The following is a 20,928-nucleotide window of genomic DNA, read 5'->3' as shown; positions in this document are numbered from 1 at the left end:
GGTGGAGAGGCCCTGGCACAGGGTGCTCAGAGCAGCTGTGGCTGCCCCTGGATCCCTGGAGATCCAAGGTTGGACAGGGCTTGGAGCAGCCTGGGACAGTGGAAGGTGTCCCTGCCATGGCAGGGATGGAACTGGATGATCTTTAAGGTCCCTTCCAACCTAAAGCATGCTGTGATTCCATGACACTGGGATAAAGAACCACTAAACTGACTGTTTTTATTGAACAAGAATCTTTAACAAAATGAAAAAAAAAAAACTGTACTTCACAGGAAGATGTGCCTAGATCAGATGTGTACCTGTCCTGGTCCCTGTAGCTTCCTGCTGCTGACCTAATGAGGACATTTAAAATGCCAAGGGAGGGCAGGCAAGGACACCCTGCTGAATCCTCTCTCAAACATCTTTGCCCTTCACTACCAAGCTGCAACACCTGAGCTCCCAGCAGTCTGGCCCTTGCTCCCTGTGTGTGATGCTGCAGCCAGAGCTCTTTTTCTGCTGCTGGACTCATCCTTTTCCTCCTTTGGGGCAGCTCTGGCACCTGGAGCCTGGTTTTGTTCATGACCACTCCTATCAGACACAATCTGCTCGCAGGCAGCTTTGCTCACCGGGGGTTTTTGGGCTTTCTGGGCAATGATGAACTGAAGGTTACACTGCACACAATGCAAAAAAACCACCAAAATGCTTGGGGTTTCCCTTGCCTGTGCACTGGCAGGAGCTGCTTCTGCTCAGCCCTTGCTCTCCTGCTATTCCCTGTGTGTCTCCTCTGGTGGATTGTGGCTCCCCTTGTCCACGCCAGGCTTGAGACAGGAGAGCCTTGAGGAGGGAGAGGCTGGGTTGCAGAAGCAGCTGTTGGCAACACAGATGACCTGATGGGAGAGAAGGAAACTGAGCCTGGTTTGTAGTGAATACTTGGATTGTTTCATCATTTCCTTTTTGAGGAAAAGCACTTCTGAGTCGAATTTTTTTGCTCGGCTGTGAATTCTGTGAATCAAATCTTTCTCCTCATTTTTTTTTAAGCCTGAAACAAGTAAAAACATGCTTTGAACAAAAAAAAATCCTGAATTTGAGGAATCCTTCCTTTTCCCAGTCAAAGCAAGCATGTGAGCTCGAGGGCTGCTGCTGTTCAGGCACCTCAGTCCTTCCTGGGAAACCTGAAATCATGGAAAAATGTTCTTTTGCCACCATAAATGGGCCAATCTGCTTAGATCATCCAGAAGATCTGCAGATTATGAATTCCACAGAAAAAGTGGAGCCCAGCTGCAAGAACCAGGACTTCTTTTTGATGTTTACACTGACGATATCCAAAAATCAGGAGTGCCACAAGTGCTGGTTAATAGGAATAAAATCCAATGCCTTGAAAGTGAGCAGGAAATCTGTTGCTTTGGGGGAGAAACAATATATGTAATAATAATATGTAATTCTTAATAACAAGTAATTCTTAAGAGATAATAATATATGTATAATAATAATTGTAATTATAATATATGTGATTCTTCATATTCTGCCAATACATCTATCAGTTTTAGGAACCAAATATCTTTAAAGAACTGTTCAAGGCTGTAGAGTGGGACACTGGAAGCATCACTGTGGAATTGGGCCAGGGATTTAAAGCAATGATGTGGTAGTTTAAAGTATGCACTCTCTTGACAGAAGGAAAGAAACTATTAATCACTCTTAGCAGTTTGGCAGGAATTTGAAAAACAGAGTAAACTTGTTTCCCACAAACCAAACTCTCTTCTGATAATTCAGCATCATCTTTTGCATCAAGAGAAAACCCACATGTCAAAATAAAGTCAGTGTGTGCTGACAGTAATGTAAAGCTTCAGGCTGTGTGAATGCAGAGGATGTTTTGGTTTTCAGGAGAGGATGTAATGTTGCAGTGAGTGAGATGTATTTTCTAAAAATTAACCTTTCAGTCATGGCAAATTGTGAACTATCACCCCACGCCATGGAATGACAAAATGACAACAATAAGGAAAAGCATGGGTGAAATGATCTGTGCAGAAAGTTGGAGTTGTGCAGCAAAATTATGAAATTTTTACAGAAAAATCAAAATAGACTTACTTTCAGGCATGTTCTCTTTAAGACCTTTCAGCGTCATAAAAATATTGAAGATTTTTTACTTTTATTCAAGATATTTGTCTTTAGAAAAAAACGTGTAGGGGGAACACCTTAATTTTTCAAGTCTGATTTGGGTAGAAGTTATTCCCTATGTCTTCCAAAACTGCAATAGCTCTTAAAAGGTTTGAGGGGACACCAAATCAATGGTGCTGCTGGCTGGAAGGAATGACTTCCACGTATTGCCTGGTTCTAAACTGACACCTTTTTAAGCTGGTCACTTATTTTCATTAGTGCTGAAGGAACATTTTAACCAGAAGCTGGTGTAGACACCATTGCACACTGCCTACCGTGGCACTCCTTTGGTTTCCCTGTGCTGCTCTGTAGGGATAGCAAATAATAAATACCCAGCAGATTTGTGTCTGCTCATGCTTTTGCTACAGACAAGATCCTTGTGATTGAATTGGGGAATGATTTGGCAATTTTTTTTGGTAGTGCACCCTCGACCTCAGCCTTCCCTGTGTGCAGTGTAGCTCTTCATGATGCCCCAGCATCCCTTTTGAGAAACTGTCCTGAGGGAACTGTGGGTCTGTGACAAGCTGGGTGCCTTCCAGAGATGCAGCTGAGGATAAATTTAGGTCAGTGCAATTTGCCTGCTTGCTTCTAATTTCGGTGGTACAGCATTCTGCTCTTCAGTCACAAAATGAATGTGCTGCCCCACATTCCAGCTTACTGCTGCACTCACTGGCAGTTTCTCAGAAGCTCAGATTTGGTGTTTTAGGCAGTCTCTATGGCAAGGGGGTAACTTCCTTGCTTGCAAGGCAGTAAAAATCAGAGTCACAGAATCATTAAGGTTGGAAAATGCCTCTAAGATCATCAAGTCCAACACTGCCAGGGTCTTTTCAGCTATTCCTGGTGCTAAGGTCATGGTCTCAGTAGTAACACTGGCTTCCTGAAGAGGGAATCACTTGAGCATCTTCAGTATTCCAACAAAAACAGAAGAAAGAGCAGTGATAATCCTTCCTGTGACAGTGGGGCAGCATTCAGGAAAGTGGAGTGGATAATCACAGGTATTTTGAGCTGCTACTACAATCTCAGGAAACAGAATTTTGCACTGCGCACATGAAGGGTCAAAATTCAGCAGTGCAGGGCTGCTTGTGGGAGCAAAGAATAAACCCTAAATCCTGCCCAGCTCACGAGTACAACAGACAAAGCTGGCTCTGACTTTCAGAGCAGTTCTTTCTGTCCCCTCGCAGGAGCTGTGAAAACACACCCTGGTGAAACTTCAACAAGTTCAGGGATGTGTCTCAATGTTTTATCCAGATCATGTAACAAAACAAGCAGCTGCTGTGTGCAGACTTGGGTAATTCGTGTGCATTAAATCAGTGCAAACTGTTATTTGCCCTGACTGGGTGACAGCACTGCAGAGATGATTACAGCTTCCCCAAAGTCAGCCTCATGGGGTGAATTGCTCCAAATCCATAGAAATCATATCAAGTGTATCGATGGGAGTTATAAAACAACCTGAACTCATTGCAGGAAAAGCTCTCTTGAGATAATAATGTCAGTGGTTATGTGTTACACTAATGTTTATGATGGGTTTACCTAATAAGTTAGATTTTCTCTTGGCGTGGCTTGGTGAATCCTTCTCATGGGCTTTCATGAGCCAGCCTTTGGCAGCTGCACCTCCAGGGCTCTCCATCTATTTGTTTAATTTCACTCCTTGTGCCCTGTTGATTTTCCAGCTCAGTTCTTGTCCCCTGCCCAGGATTTTGTCACAGCCTTGGTCACCCTGATGAGCCCTCCCCACCTCCCCTCGGCTCTGGGGAGCTGCCTTGGTGACCAGCCAGGGTGATCCTGTGTGGGTGGGGTGCTGACAGCACGCCCAGGGACAGACTGATGCTTTCACAAGTTTGTTTGACAGAAATGTCAGAGCTGATGCTGTCCTGTTGTATTTGTTGGGAAATGTTCTGAAGGCAGGAATGATGCATCTGATTCCATGTTCTTAGGAGGTTAATTTATTACTTTATAATACTGTATTATATTAAAGAATACTATACTATTCTAAAGAATACAGAAAGGATACTTACTCAATGCTAAAAAGATAATAATGAAAATTCTGACCTTTTCCAGGGTCTTCACACAGCTTGGCCCTGATTGGGCATTGAGTGAAAACAACTCCCAGCAGAATCCAATGAAACAATCACCTGTGGGTAAACAAACCCCAAACACATTCCACATGAGCACAACACAGGAGAAGCAAATGAGATATAAGAATTGTTTTCCTTTTCTCTGAGGCTTCTCAGCTTCCCAGGAGAAAAATCCTGGGCGAAAGAATTTTTTCAGAGAATGTGAATGGCACACTGTTGTGGCTCTGATTTGTCCCAGGGTTCCTCTGCCCAAGCCTCTGTCACTCACTGGCAGGGAGCAGGTCACTGCCACCCCAGGGACAGCCCCTGCCTGGTCACTCTGCACTCTCAGAGGGTGCTGAGGAGGGGACAGAACCTGCCCTGCACAGTGGGGATGCTCAGAAGAGCAAGCTTTTTATCCTCCATGGAAGGGACTTGAAATCAAATTAAATCAAATCCTTTTGGAAAAGGAGACTTCCAGTGAATTTGGGCATCTGCTGCAGCTGATTACTCACCCTTACTCATCACAGCCTGCATTTGTGTCTTTGGCACGTGCATGATGACTTGGTGCAATGAGAGTGCTTGGGTGAGGGTCGTGTTGGGGTCATCAGGCTCCTTGTCCTTCCATTTGTGCCCTTCCCAAACCAGTGTCACTTCCACTGAGTGGCACTTGGCCACCTCTCTGTGGGCTTGGTAGCCCCAGGGTGAGAGCCTTCAGCATTGCTGTAAATATTCTCTCAGCTGTGGACACAAATGGCAGTGTTTGTTTGCTGGTTACTCTCAGGGCTTTTCATTTTCCTGTATTTTAACATTCATGAAGTGAGGCATTGCCTGGAAAGTCTGGATGTCTCTCCTCAAACACACGACTGATTTACAAAGGTGAGGTAGGAAAAAAAAAAAGAATGGAAAATGAAGAATGCCACAAAAAGGTTCAGAAGAAAAGGCATCACAGCTTGGTTGTGTTCAGCAGATACAGATGATCTGCTGTAGAAAGAATTTCAAACTCATGCAGATCTCATTGCAAAGAGTGGCCCAAAATGAGGGGTTTTAAGACCAAAATGTTTGGGGCAGAGGATGTCTCTGACCCTGGCACCTTCAGACATTACTGGCTGAATGCACAACAGCAAAAAAGAAACATCCACAGCTGGCACCAGATTTTCTAGAAAGTCATAAAATTCTTGTAAAAACCTGGCTGTAAGTTGCAGATGTTGGGTTGGAAAGGTATTTGCAACCCCAACTCCTGTTTATTAAGTAAAGCTTTGAAAAATCTTTGCTGAATTCAGTTCAAGCAAGTGAAATTCTGGCTCTGAGCTTTTCTTCATAGAGCCTCTAAAGAGATGGATTTCACAGCAGTGCATTCATTTCAGTCAGCTAGAAGCAATTTTAAAAATTAAACATTCAAAGATTTCAATTATTAAAAAAATACCCTTGCTGGCTAGTCAATCTTCATCTCCTAAATCATATTTATTTTAATTAGTTTGCAAAACTTGCTGGGCTACCTGTGGTTTGCCTGGGCATTTTTTGACTTGGCTGATTTGGAAGCTGTTTAGCAGTGGGTGATTTAAAATTTTATCAGCATAAATATTATTATAGAATATTAATATTAATGGTTTTACATTTAATTGCATGAGAGTACAAATTAATTTTTCAAGTAGAAAGCCATTTAATTGCCAGCATGCTGATTGTGTTGCATGAGTATCATTTAGTATAAGGCTTGTCCAGCATTTTTTTGGTATAGAGATATTGCTATATCAAGTATTTTGGTGTGGCAATTTATTTATTATTGCTGGGTACACATTTATTTGCCTGACTGGGTCTATTTTATATTAATTTTAGGGGTTTCTATTGCAAATAAATCAGGTTGGCCTGACAGCCGAAGAATAAAACGCTCAGTTGGAGCCAGGTCTGTTGTTCATGGGAGCTCTGCTGGTGTTTGCTGGTCTCATTCCAAGAATGTCAGAGAATCAGGGGATAGTTTGGGTTAGAAGGGACATTAAAAGTCATCCTGCTCCAATCCTGCCTTATCCACCTTTCACTATCCCAGGCTGCTCAAAGCCCCATCCAGCCTGGCCTTGGGCACTGCCAGGGATCCAGGGGCAGCCACAGCCTCTCTGGGAAATCCATTCCAGTCCCTCACAGGGAGCAATTCCTTCCCAATCTCCCATCCATCCCTGCCCTCTGGCAGTGGGAGCCATTCCCTGTGTCCTGTCCCTCCATCCTTGTCCCCAGTCCCTCTCCAGCTCTCCTGGAGCCCCTTCAGGCCCTGGAAGTTACTTGAAGGTTCAGTCCAGAGCCTTGTGCAGGCTGAACACCCCCAATTCTCTCCTTTCCAGACAGGAAGGTGCTCCATTCCTTCAAACTTCTTTGTGGCTCATCTCTGCCACTCTGGGCTTGAGCTTCTGCTCACCAGCACTTCAAATCACCTGTTGACCTCAAATCACCTGGGCTTTCCTTGATGTGGAGAAGCACCCTCAGAGATGAGGATCAAAGTCTTTTAGATTTATTTCACTTGTTGCTAGTTCAGCTTTCCATGATTGAGAAGCTTGGCATTAAAATAAGACATGCAGCAGGAGCTGCTAAAAGAGAATAAACCCAAACAATCCCAATTCCCAGCTGATCCACTGCCTGATGGAGCCTGGGCAGGAAAAACCTGGCATCCCTCCACTGCTTCCCTTTCTCCTGAGCTGGGATTCAGCCTCGAGTCCAACACACAGAGAGAAGTCAGGAAGTTGTATCAGGGCAGGCACAGCTGGAAGATGTTTTGTTGTTCTGGTGCTGCCCATGATCTTTTTGTTCAGTAGCTGATGCTGTGGTTAGATAAGGAAAAGCTGATTATTGGGACAGGAACCTGCCAAAGCTGTAGGAGATCTGCTTTTAATTCTCTGCTTTGATTCAGGTTTACCTTCTCTGTCCCTGGGCAAGTTATTTAATCCCTCAGCTTTTCTTTTTTGGATGAAAATGGAAAAGCAGGACATTTCCATGCATCACAAGAGACTGGATTTGAAATTGAAGGTGTTCCAATAAGCTTTGTTCTAAGGCCAGTGCATTACTGATAAAAATCAAATAATTAGTAATAATTCAAAAATCCACCACATTAAGTGAATTTGAATCATATTTTGATTTTTGCATTTACTATCTCTGAAAAGAATTGATTAATATTGTCAGTGGATACTGAGACTTTTCAGATGGGCTGTTTCTGAAGAGATAAGGCTGCCATAAATTTCAGAAGGGATTATTTAAAAGGGATGCATCTGAATCCAAAGGTTCCCTGTCAAATCTGTACCTCGTGATCTTTTTCCAGCATGAAGGACATTTGTGAGGCAGAAGTGGCACTTTGTGGCAGAGGGTGGGCTGGGGGTAACCTCAAACACTCCTGGATTGTCACATGATGGCTTCTGGATTGCCTCGCCCTGTGCCAACAAAGAGCTCCATAATTAATGCAGTCTTTTTTGAATGCTGGCTTAGGACTTCCCTGGAATTCTGTCTCCTCAGCTCTATAAACCCAGCAAATATCTGTATTTTTCTCTTTGGAGTACAATGGTACATCCTGAGAGATTTTATAAAGTGAAACCAGAAAAGCTTGTCTGAAACAGCAGCATGGACATCCTGAGTCTTGGAAAACATTACACTTTTATTTCAGCCTTCCTTAGACATCTTTGTTGTTCAGTGCTTTGATGGGCTCCAAAGAGATTGGATGTGACAGAAATCCCTGTCTGCAAATCCCAAACCCGAGGAGATGGATCTTTGTGTCACCAAGTGATCACACAGACAAAATTCCCCAATACTTCTTCTAGCACAAGGCTTGGCTTTCGCTGCCCTGTTCCTCTGATGGATTGCTACGAAAAAGCTTTAGATTTCTGTGCCTACATGAATAAAGCAGGTGTTTCTGGAACTCCTGGCTCCCAGGAAATGCTGTTCTTGGAGCATCCAGCTGCTTCCTGGGGTTAGCAGCACTCCTGTGCCACACATAGGTGGGAAAATTGCAACTCTTGGGTGGATTTAGTGGGTTCTTGTCTGGTCTGGAGCTGTAGAAGTGTCTGGGATATGAAGACAGTCAAAGCCCTGAGCATTAGGCTTTGCTGGTTTTTTTTTTCCAGATCTTCTGACCACAAGAACACACACACAGCTCCCCTTCCCCAGCGTGGGGGATGTGGCTTTTAGGGAGAAGGTGCCATTTCTCAGGGGACTCTGAATTTACAGGAGTCTCCTTAATATTATCAGGAGCTGGTTTTATTATGGCATTGGGGGGGAAAGGGGGAAGGATTTAAGCCCCTGGAGGCAGCTTTGCAGGTAGTGCCAGTGAGAGAAGGATCTGATTCCCTGTGATGTTTTTATTCTGTTTTTTCCTCACAGGCAAACACAATGGATAGTGTATGGTGTGTACCTTCATACATTGCACTGATTTACCTCCTCCATGACCCTCTGAGGTCCTTCTGTCCTGCCAGTGTCCAAGACTGGATGCAGTCCATTAGGATTTTAATTGCATTCTGCCCCTCCACAGCACGTTGCTTGTTGCCATTCAAGATGGAAAATGTGCAGGACTACTTGTATATGTTTTCCTTTGGGAGAAGTTTGAACTTTTGTAATGGTAGGGAGTGAGAAAATCAAAATATGCTAAATAAAAGTCCCAGCTTAGAAATGTTACTGTGACAGCAACATTTTCTCATGCCAGTAAAGCAAGCTTGTTCTTTTAAAACATCCTGTATGTGCCATGATTTTCTTACAAAAATCTGTCCACGTTTGTCATGGTTTCATGTGACTTTAGTACCCTGTTTGAGTTTCTTCTGCAAATGTTGAGCAATGAATATGGATGTGTTGTGTTTGCCCTCCTAATCTATCTGTGCAGTTGAAGTGAAAAAATTCTGTAATACTTCAGAAGCAATGATGTTACTTGGTTTGTGGCATTGTCTCTTTTGGTCATTTAGCCTGATTTTCAGAGATGGCCAAGATTACTAAAAAAACAATTATGCAAAGCTCATACAAAATCCCCAACAAAATGAGCAAAGAATTAAAAAAAAAAAAACCAGCAAAAAGCCCAATATAATTTTATGTGCATTGACTATGTACAGTGCCACCAGCACTCTCCTTCAAACCCAGGAGTTTTGCTCTCAAGCTTATCTTTTCCCAGTAATTCAGAAAAAGCTATTTTCATCTTTTTAGAGTTTTGCTGTTGGCCATTTTATAGAATGGTTTTGCCTGGAAGGGACCTTAAAGCTCATCTCATTGCACCCCCTGCCATGGCAGGGACACCTTCCACTATCCCAGGCTGCTCCAAGCCCTGTCCAACCTGGCCTTGGGCACTGCCAGGGATCCAGGGGCAGCCCCAGCTGCTCTGGGCACCCTGTGCCAGGGCCTCACCATCTTCACAACCAAGAAATTCATCCCAATGTCTGATCCAAACCTACTTTCTTTCAACACCCCTGTCCTGGCACTCCATGTCCTTGTCACAAGTCCCTCTCTTTCCCTCTTGTCAGCTCCTTTATTTGACAGAAGTAAATCAGCCTTTCTTCAACTTAAGAACACAGAGAAGCTGAGGGAAGAAAGTTCTTTGCAAGAGTCAGGAGAAACTTATCCAGCATGCTGAAGTCACTGTTTATTTTGTTGTGTGTCATTTATCATCTTGCAGCCAAATTTTAAAGATGCCAGCACGGCACTTCTCAGCTCTGCAGTAAATTTCCTACCCCAGGAGCCCTTCCACTGAAAGGCAGGCAATTAGGATTTTCAGAGTGCTGCTAACTTGTTACAGTTGTTTACCAAATACTAAAGTTGTGTGCATTACAAGTGATAGATGTACCCTTCTTTTCATTGCCATAACAAAAAGTTGTATGCTTGGCAATAGTCAAGATTTTTCCATTTAATCTAACATGAATGGCAAAATCTATTCACTGAAGGAGGCTGGTGAAAGAGTTGCAAAGGACTGGTTTAGTGTCTAAAACAGAGCTGGGTTTGTTCAGTTGTTATTTTGTTGGGGTTTTTTTTCAAAATCTCATTTTTTTACTTTTGGAGGCATGAATATAGAATGTCCAGTAGTGATTTTCCAAATCCTACTAAATATTTACCTCATCTTTGTTTTCAGATGTGTAAAAAAACTCAGTTGTCTGTTTTGTACAAGGCTTGGTGAACTGGGGCTGATGGTTTTACCCTTGTTCCATCCTTGTCCCTTTTTGGTCTTCATTAGAAGCCTGACTCTTTAGTGAGCACATAAAGGCTGGTTTGTCCCTAAGCACAGGCACAGTGGGTTCAATGTGTGTTCATAGGTAGTTTGCTATTATTAGTTGATTTTAAAAGAAAAAACAAAACAAATAAAAGTTGGATTTATACAGGACCAGTACAAGGGGAAGTCCTTAGGTGTGTCTGTCCTTCCAGGCACTCCTGATCTCCAATCTTTTATGCTCTGCTGCTTCTTCAACACCTGCCCCAAAGTCCCCTTTTCTTCTCTCCAGTGCCAAGAGCTTTCCTAAGCCTGGTTTCACTCCCAGCCATGGGACTGTAGCTTAGCTAAGAACCTGTGCTGAAGAAGAGCAGCTCCAGAGCCCTCTGGTTGCACATAAATATGGAATTGAATCATCCTGGACTGACTTCATGGTACAAATGTTCCTCCAAGCCACAACTCTCCTCCAAGTCCCTGCCCACTGAAACCAGGTGTTAGGGGAAAAGTTAAATCACTGCTGCTCTTTCTGAGTAACAAATGTGGGAGGAGAGTTGGGCATTGCCTTCTCCAGCCTTCTCCAGCCCTGTACACACATTTCCACATTTCCAGGTAATGCCTGAGCGGTGTGAAACTCCACAGCTTTAATCCAGAATATAGGAAGCAACATTTTACATTTGCTTATACTCTTCTTTAGCTGGATCCAAACGAGGCATAACTGAAGTATTTGACTTTTTTAGATGAAAGGGGATTTTGCTGTAAATCAGATGACATTAGAAAAATCAGCCTATTGGGGATTGATCAGGATATTGTAGGAGTGCAGTAGTCTTGTGATCAATTGTCTCTCTGTCTCTGTCTCTTGCTAATAAATACAAGAATAACTGCAGGCACCAGTTATTATTCTATTGAAAGAAATGGAAATTTTGCTGGTTGAAATTCACAGATGTTTCATCCCTGAGGATTTATTACTTTTTTCTCATCCTCTCTGATAATAACAGCAGAACTAATAAATGTTCTGCAGCTGAAAAGATGATCTTTGAGCACTGCATAAATCTGTTCTAGATAAGCCATTTATTCCAAACTCTGCATATAAAAGGAGAGGAGAGCAGCAAGTCTCTCACCCCCTGGAATCTCAGAATATTATCTCACCAGGATTTTGCTTCTATGTGTCAGGCTTTTTGAATAGTGTGTTGAATCCAGATTGGCATGACTTTGCCAAATGGGATTTCCACTGCTAGCAGCCTTATAAGCTTGATTATATTAAATAATGTGCAGTCATTCTAAGTTCTGAAAAGTAACTTATTTATTCTCTTTTTCAAGGAGTAACTGGGTGACCTCTTACAGAGTGTTGGTGAGCAATGACAGCCACGCGTGGACTGCTGTCAGGAACGAATCTGGAGATGTGGTGAGTAGAACAAAGCATGTTTTGTGAGGAAGAGCAGAGGTGGGAAAGCATGGGCTGGCCACAGATTAGTCAGTGGCAGCATCTGTCAGTGGTCCCATGGATTTTAGGAGCAAATCCCAAGGTACAGAATCAGACTTGCCCAGGGGGAATGGGAGGATTGCCTTCCTCAAAGAGCAATTCTGGCCCGAGCGCCATTAGTAAAGATGATTTTACATTTCTCTTACCAAAACCACTCCGAGACAGTTTGAAGCACTGATGTTGCCCTTTCCCCCCGTTTGGCCTGGCCAGATTTTTGAAGGGAACAGCGAGAAGGAGATCCCCGTGCTGAACATGCTGCCGGTGCCGCTGGTGGCGCGTTACATCCGCATCAACCCCCGCTCCTGGTTCCAGGAGGGCAGCATCTGCATGAGGCTGGAAATCCTGGGCTGCCCCTTGCCAGGTGAGAGCCTTTCTTAATTATTGTTGGCATGGCTGCCTGTGGCAAGACTCAAAAATTGCATTTCCTTTGGATAGCTTTGCTTTTGGTATAATATTTGTCTTTCGTGAGTAGGGTTATGCAAAAAAAAAATAGAAATATCTGCCCAAGTCCACAGACAGTATGAGGATAACTTCTGATATACAAGCCACAGTATCTGTAAGTGCCTTTATTAAAAAAAAAACAAGATTGCATGGGTGATCTGTTTTCTAGGGCAATTTGTATGTAAATTCTCATGATCCCTTTCTCTCCCTTAAAACAGCATCTAAACAGGAAAAAAGCAAAAACATCAGTATTTGGAAAGGTGATTTTTATTGAGTGCAGCAGTTTTTTACCCTAGAATCTCACTGGCTTTACACCCATCCGGGGCCAGATTCTGCTTGGCAGTGCTGGCATTTGTTACCCTTCAGCTTCACGGGTCTGTGTCAGTGGGTGAAGCTGGGAACACATCCCCACCTTCAGCACTGTCCTGCTGAGTGCTCTTCCAGCTTTTCACAGATCTTGCATTCACATGGAAACAGCATCAGAGCATCCCCCTGGTAATCATTTATTGAGTTAATTGCCCGCAGTGGCTGATTCAGTATATTCCTGAAAGAAAATACCAGAATCATTCATTGAGAAACACAATGGGAATGGGGTGTGTTCATTCAAAATGTAATTGGACTGAAGAACTAATAGGTTTTGATAAGTGCTGACCCATCTTTTTAGCTCAGAAAGAGCTGGCATTTCTTTCTCCTTGCCCATTTTGCGTGTCGCACGCGAGGTGCCCGGGACAAAGCAGTTCCCCAGGTTCCAGATGCCTTTCCATGCACGTTTTCTTCCTCTAGGATGGGACATGTTTTTGCAGCTCCCTCCAAGTGGATTCCTCACCCTTTATTGGTGCCATTTTGCTCATTCCAAGTTAAATATCTGGATGGTTTGGCCATGGGAGCAACAACTTTGACAGATTTGCTCTAACACTCTGTATTGACTGTGGGACTGGAAATCAAAGGATCTTCTTTTCTCACAGGATTTTTTTTCCATAAAAATGACCAATTTTCCCAAATTCACCAAAATCAGGAGGTGGAGCTCTGTTAGTTCACACACCTCTAGCCTTTCCAAAGCCCAGGGCATAGGGAAATAGCCCAACAACTAAAAGAGGGGGGAAGGAAAGAAACCTATTTTCATAACTGAATTTCTTTTCACATCTTCTAGACTTGTGATTTTAGGGTTTATGCCTTCATTAATCCCTGAATATATTAAACCATTTGCATTCAGGCTGTGCTCTGTATCAGCTTTCCATCAAGCAGGCTCACAAGGGAGGGTGATAAAGGAATAAGGAGAAAGGATAAAAAGAAAAGAAAAAACCTGAATAAGGTTGATATTCTAGGTTAGCACTGTCTGAATGAGACGGAAATGGTTAAAGACAGCTAGAACCCATTCCTGTGGGTAGGGCTCTGTCCGTAAAACCTGCTGCATGTGCTAGATGCACTAAAAATTGGATAAATCATGATAAAACACTATTTGGACAACTGGAACATACTTATCTAAGCAGTATTATATAAGATAATTGCAGTTTTTATGAGTGAAATACTTACATCTTATCCATAACATACATTTTTGTTGTATCTTAGGCTCATGTGGACAAACAACCTTTTCTAGATTCTTACAGTAGCTCTAAAAAAGAAAGAAAGAAAGAAAGAAAAAAAAAAAAGCTGTGTTGTCCAACTATGTCAGTGCTATCTTTGGCCATCAGAAGGGATTTGCTGTTTCACCAAGAGAAAGACATTTCTCCGTGGAGGAAAGATGCCAGAAAATCTTACCTGTAACAACAATCAGTGCTGCCATGTTTCAAAAAAGAGGGCAAAAAGAGGACAAAATCCAAAAACATTTAATTCCCTCTCCACTTCCATGCTGGTATTTACATAGAGGGAGGCTGACACACACAATCTTTTGCAGTTGCCTCAGAGGGATGGATGTGCTTTCCTTGCCTTCTTTCTCAAACCTAAGGAAGGTCAAAATGAAATTGCATGTGATCAAAAGCACCCAGAGATTGGAGAGAGAAAATTAGTTGAGTTCTTCATGCATTTATTTATATTGTAGCATATTTAAAGCAAGGGACAATTATTTTAACGGAATAAATTTGTGATGGAATTTAATTTTTAATAGTTCTTATATAGAAAACTATCGCTGGTACCATGATCATGCCATTACTTTGAACCCACAATAAAAAAAAATTAACAGCTCTGTAATGGAGCTGTTTAGCAGTGGCTTCAGTCTTATTTTTACTGCTTCTCTCTTAGTGCCAGGCTACCTGGTCAAGTCTAAAGTTCTGTGCATTTTTTGATTTAAAAAGTGTCTTTTTTACAAGTATGTTTCATTATAAATGTCCATGTAAACAGCAGTTCTAAATCCAGCATCTACTTCTGAGAATAAAAGGAGAAAAGGATCAGTTCATAGTTGAAAAATATTATTTCATTGCTGATTTCATGTGTGATGTTAATGCTCATGAGCAATGCTCATGAGGCTGCCATGAAATAGATCATGTGGAAAAAAACTTCGGATCACCTGATGTGGCTGCCAGCGGATTTATTTCAAGATTACACATGTGCTGTCTGTGAGATGTTCAATTTAGTGAAGACAAGTCAAATTCACTTAAATTGCATGGAAATTAAAAAAAAAATCAGTCATTTGCAAAATAGCACATGACGGTTTTTAAGGCAGTCTACAAGATTTAAAACTGAATATTCTTTTTATTAAAAACTTCTTGGAATCCCTTGGAATGTCTTCAGTATGCCCTGAATTTGGAGCAGCACTTCTGAGAAGCTGAAACTTGCTGGAAGCATCCAGGCCTCACTAGCTGAGGTGCAGTAGAGCTGTAATAAGTGAAAATATCCTTGTTTTTCATCAACTGCTAAGCAATTGGTCCTTTCTGGTCCTTTTTCTGGGCAGTTTTCAGAGCCCTCATGCTGCAAAGTCGTTGGGCATTAACCCACTTGGAGTTTTGGGGCTCTCAGCACAGGAAGGGATGCCTTGTGAAGGCTGACCTAGAACAGAGACTGGACAGAGCTAAAGAATAAAGCAGGGATTTATTCAAAGGATCTCCTCCATGGATCCACCTTGGGCAGCGCAAGAGCCCAGCCAGGGCTGCACCCAAGATGAACCCAAATGGTCCCAAAATGCACGAGCGCTCCCGGGGTCTCTCCCTTGGCTCAGTTCTGCTCCATTTGCACCTTGCAGTTCATTGTCCCGTTCCAGCTTTAGCCCAGGCACTCCCACCCTGCTTGTTTTTCTCTCTGCAGCCCACGCTGTTTGTGCTCCTGGGCTGAGCTTTGGATCATTTGTCCTTGGTGCCCAGCTGGAGCAGGAATTGTTTTGTCTCCCTGCTCTGTGCAGAGAGCTCACCATCCCCTGATATGAAGCTCAGCCCCACACACTAAAGCAGCACAGAATGTGAAGCATAGAAAAGCTAAATAAAAGCTAAAACCTGAGGCATCAGAAGGACACAGAGCTCTTGAAGACCTCAGAGAGGATCAGAGGGATGGAGCAGCTCTGCTGTGAGGAAAAGCTGAGGGAACTGGGATTGTTCATCTGGAGAGGAGAAGGCCTTGGGGTGATGTATTTGTGGCCTTCCGGGGCCTGAGGGAAGCTACAAAAAAGATGGAGAGAGAGGCTTTGAACAAGGGCCTGGAATGAGAGGACAAGGGAATGGCTTCCCAATGGCAGGGGGCAGGGTTAGATGGGATATTGGGAAGGAATTTTTCTCTGGGAGGGTGGGCAGGCCCTGGCACAGGGTGCCCAGAGCAGCTGGGGCTGCCCCTGGATCCCTGGCAGTGCCCAAGGCCAGGCTGGACAGGGCTTGGAGCACCCTGGGACAGTGAAGGTGTCTCTGCCCCTGGCTGGGGTGGCACTGGATGGGATTTGAGGTCCCTTCCAAACCAAGCCATTCTGTGTTTCTATAAATCTGATTTTTAACAGCTTTAGTCACTTGTCCATCTTTCCAAGAGTAGAAGGATGAAGAGCACAAAGTGCCTCTCCCAGTAAATTTCATTACCTCTACTGGTGATGTACAGACAGGTTAGTGGTAGAAAAAAGCTAATATATCCCTCTGTATAAACACGAGTGCCACAGTTTTGCAGGTTCTTTTCTCTATGGACGTTAGAGAGACTTCCTCCAGAATTTCTGTGACTAAATCAGAATATTTCTCTTATAACTCTTCTGTGTTTTGAGTTTTTCACTCTCTTATTCTCAGTTTTACAAAAAAAAATTGTTTTTTGCCAAAGTGGACCCATCCAGCTGTGTGCAAGCCTTGTTTGCCTTTCTACATTTTAGCTTTTAATGTTCTAATCTGTATTCCTGCTGCAGCAGAAATCCAGCAATCCAAGCAGGCTGCAGCAGAGCCTGGCAAAGTATGAGTGTTAATTCCCCAGGGAACTGTCAAATTGAGCTCTGTTGTTGAGGAAGGGCCAGAGATACCATCATTCTCACTGCACAGTTTTTTTAAGTTTCCACCAACTCTACAGCATTCACAGTCATTCCCATGATATTAGTGTTTGATGTATGGAAAAAGAGCCAGGCTTTGAAAGGCATGGGATTAAAGTATCAGGGAAAAAATCAGTTGCTGTATATTTTGGCTCATGGGGATACAGAAAACTTTCAACATCCTGGCAGTTTAACGGCGTTTATTTTTGTATTTTTACAACATGGAGGTAATTTTTTCAATGATGAAGATACTCTGTGGGGCATTGAACACATTGTCTCTTTTGAGAAGAGGTAGAGGTTTTCTTTATGATTTCCATTTCTCATCAGCATATTAACGAGTAATTTCTACAAATTAACATGGGTTTTGATGAGACAAGATTTTTTTGGACATTTTTCTGTCATATTTGTAGAGCAGCCTTCAACTGACCTTCTCTGTTGTAGATTAGGAAATGGAAGTGGAGGCAAGGATGGGTCATTTTACTGAGAAACTTAATGGGTCTTGCATGTTTCATTACATAAATAACTTAAATAGTGCAAAAGGTACCCCCCAAAATGTAGAAGTTTATGGGAATATTTAGTGGTTTTAACACCAGAAATATGAAACTTTAAAATGTTATAAAGTATTTTGCACTGTTGTGAGTTTTCCATAATTTCAGTAAGGATTTGTTGCTGTGGGATGGTTGCTACATATTTTTCCTACTCAGAATTGTTCTTTTTTCCCCCCACAAAAAAAAATCACAGCTGACAGGTGATACTGTTTAAAACCTTTTTTTTCTCTAGGGACGATGTCTTTTTGTGTTGCAATAAAGGTGACATTTAGACTTTTTCATATTTCGCTTTTCCCTCAATAATTTTAAACCAATGAAGATGATTTTGTGTGAAGGGAAACAATTTTTCATAGAAGTCTGACAACCACTGGCTTGACAAATGATTACTCAGAATTCCAGACATCCCAGATGTGGCAAGTTAAGGAATGTGTCTGATGTTTTCCAAAAGGACTTGTTTGTCTCTGAAAATAAATCATAATAGATTAGGCTAGGAGCACATTTATCAGGAACTTCCAAGCTGAGCCATAACAGTCTTGGCCTGTTTGTTTTTTGGTTTTTTGGTTTGTTTTTTTTCCAGGTGAAGGGCCTGGAATATCAAGGAGACAAAAGATTCTTTTCTAACCACATATCCTCCTTTGATACTTCAAAATGAACAAACAATAACCAATATCCATAAATAAGTGAATATGTAAATGTTTAGTAACAAGCACCTCTGACTTCCACAGGAACTGCTTTGGAAGGTAATTTGGAATTCTTAATATGCCAAATTATTCCATTCCATGTTTTGCAATCAGCGCATGGACTTGGAAAATACTCATCAGGAAAACTAAAATTCCTTGCAATAGTAAATTAATCAAGTGGACACAAAGCATTTTCTGTGGCTTTTTCCTCTAATTTGATTTTTCTTCCACTCTTTTATCTTGCATCTGACTCATCATTTCCCAATGACTTTTTCCTCCTCTGCAGCCTAAGGCTGCCCTTCTGCTTTGCTGTTGAAGTTTGGGGGTTTTTGTGCAGAGGAGCTGTCTGGAAAGCTGGTGCCTCCTTGCTTTTGTTTGGACCTGTATGAATTGATTTGTGCAGTGATTAGAAATATTTCAAATGAGTTGTTTCTCTGAGTTTTGCTTTTGAAAACCTGTTTTAGATACACACAGGACAGTGGAATTCAGATTTCCCCGTTTCTTACATGCATTCTGCCAAAGCACCTCTATATCTGAAATTCCTAAGCGTGAGAAAACTCCTTTTTTTTCTTTTCTCAGACCCAAACAATTATTACCACAGAAGAAATGAAATGACAACCACTGATAATCTGGACTTTAAGCATCACAACTACAAGGAGATGAGGCAGGTAGGCAAAGAAGGATGGTGTGTGATGGAGGGTGGATGGGTGCAGGCTTTTCAGCCCTGTGGAATCTGAATTCCACAAAAATTAAAATATTACTTTCATTTTAAAATATTATTAAACTCTGTCTGCAATATGTTTTTAAAATATTTCCTCTGTTTTGATCTATTGAAAGAAGCAGTCCAATAAAGTCCCAAAGTCTTAATTTGTACATAAATGAACCTGAAAGAGGTGACACTGCGTGACAGAGGAAGTATTTTCATATAATGTGTCACTCTTTTTCTTCCATATGTATTTGAGTGATGAATGACACAGTGATTTCTCCTTCTAGATTTGACTCTGATTTAGCCATCAGTTTTCTCATTGTGTTTCAGTGAGTTTGAATAATCAGAATAAACTCTAGAGTCCAGTTCCATATTCAGTTGTGAAAATCAGCAAAAATTCACCAGAAACACCAGAAAAAAAACCTCTGCTAGTATAATTTTAAACCCACCAGCATTGTTAATCTTGTTCCTTTAATTCAGACAAGTTCTTGGTTTTGTTATTGTTTTTAATCTTGCTTCGTATCACCACAGACACAAGTGTGGGTTGTCCTGAAGAAATATTTCTGCCCACTTTCTCTTCAGATATAAAGATAATATGTTTGGACTTGATGTGTGTGAATCACTTGCTGTGTGCTGGATTTTCAGTGTATTTATACTGCATGAGTCACCGCTGGGTTTTGTTGAGCAATTGTGTACTGAGTCACTCGTTTATTTTGGTAGAGATTTCATGGCCTATATTTCTTAGCCCAAAGATTAGATGAGTAGGAACTCAATTGGCATAATTACTGTCAAGAACAATAAAACAAAATGCATTTATGTTGTCATTGCAGAAAGACAGGTAGGTCAGGTAAGAAATATCTTGGGGGGAAAAACCACAGCTCTAAACCAGAGTGGTTTTGCATTCTTCATACAAATGGAAAATCTCTGATTGTGGTTGAGAATTGTGAACTGTGTGCTCTTCCAATTTCTGTCTTCTTCTGTGTCAAAATAGTTAATTTTTTTAGAGCTCATTGGACTTTAATTGCTGATGGGCAGAATTGGGTTGCATTGCAACAAGTCTTATATTCCCAAAATTATTCTCAAAACTTCAGTGCATCATGGAATAATAACTGACAGAGTCAACTTCTTATTAAAAACAAACAAACAAAAACAACAATCAAAAACATCCCCAACCCCCATAATATGCATTATTGTCACTTTTCATGACTACTTCACCACCAACATCTTAAAAAAATGCTGGGTTTGAAGTGATTTATTATCTACACTGAAGGAGGAGGAGATGGTGTTCCCTGGGCCATGTTTTGGAAGCATCACATTACATTGCAATAAGTCAAGTATTTGTGAGAGGGAGGGATTTTCTCAGGGTCAGGTGATTTTAATAGAACTCTGTAGTTAGGAAGATGAAATTTGCAGCTCCAGTTTTCTCCTTATAAAAGAGCATTCAATATTCTTCTTCCAGTTAAGGGGAACCCTCACTGTGTTTTGTGTGCAGGATCATCTCACAGCCCAAAATATTTCTTGTTTCTTCATTTCTATGTATATATTTGTATATATTGATGTGGTACAGGAAGCTGTGTTTGATGTGGATATTTGAGTACAACCTTGAGACAACAAGCCCAGATCATAGGTGAAATATTCTGCCATTTGTAGGAAATGGGAATGAGAAGATCAAATATGAAATATGTTGATTTTCAGCGTTGTATTTACATTAACTCCACTGCATTACATGTTACCAAGAGTCATAGTAAATGCTACTACAAAGGCTCTAATGCAGGAAAAGTTCTTGCATTAAAAGTTCTTTGACTCAGAAAATAATCACATGTTTGCAATTAAAGAGATGATGGGGAGTTTGCTGAGGCCAACACAAATATTTCCACTGAATGTAATAGACTTTGAACTTGGTTCTGGGCACTTTTCTCACTTTTAATGAGCATTTCCATACTTTCAACCACTTTTCTAAATTGATGTTCCTGGTATCCTGTGAGCACTGGAGGCCAGACACGTCAGGAAAGCTTCTGCATGTGGAAGTTTCAGAGTCAGGAGTTTCAGAGGAGCTCTGAGACAACAGGCTCACATTCTCCATTTCTCAGCTTGTGGATGCAGGGAAACATCAGCCAGCTCAGTTTGCTTCAATTTGAAGAAGGTGTGAGGAGAGAAATTAGTAAACACAGGTCTGAGTCAGTAACATTATTTATACAGCAGGGTTTTAGCCTTTAGCTAAAACAGAACTGCTTTTAATGCAATATCTCTGCTTGCTGGCAGAGTGGAAAAATTCAAATTTCTATTGAAATGTGGCAACCTGCAAAATAAATGCATTTCTG

General features: G+C 41.8%; 1 protein-coding gene across 1 annotated transcript in view; it reads left to right on the top strand.

The window, feature by feature from the left end:
* The window catches only part of CPXM2 (carboxypeptidase X, M14 family member 2), a 67,686-nt gene that overhangs the window by 30,173 nt on the left and 16,585 nt on the right, over window positions 1–20,928 (top strand). The window contains exons 4-6 of the mRNA XM_038141012.1: window positions 11,653–11,737; window positions 12,026–12,176; window positions 18,481–18,569. Coding sequence (XP_037996940.1) covers window positions 11,653–11,737; window positions 12,026–12,176; window positions 18,481–18,569 — 325 coding nt within the window. The remainder of the gene's footprint in view (window positions 1–11,652; window positions 11,738–12,025; window positions 12,177–18,480; window positions 18,570–20,928) is intronic.

Source organism: Motacilla alba, chromosome 6 (genome assembly GCF_015832195.1).
Source record: "Motacilla alba alba isolate MOTALB_02 chromosome 6, Motacilla_alba_V1.0_pri, whole genome shotgun sequence".
NCBI lineage: Eukaryota > Metazoa > Chordata > Aves > Passeriformes > Motacillidae > Motacilla > Motacilla alba.
The sequence above is the reverse complement of the archived record's forward strand: the minus strand, read 5'-3'. Positions and strand labels throughout refer to the sequence as shown.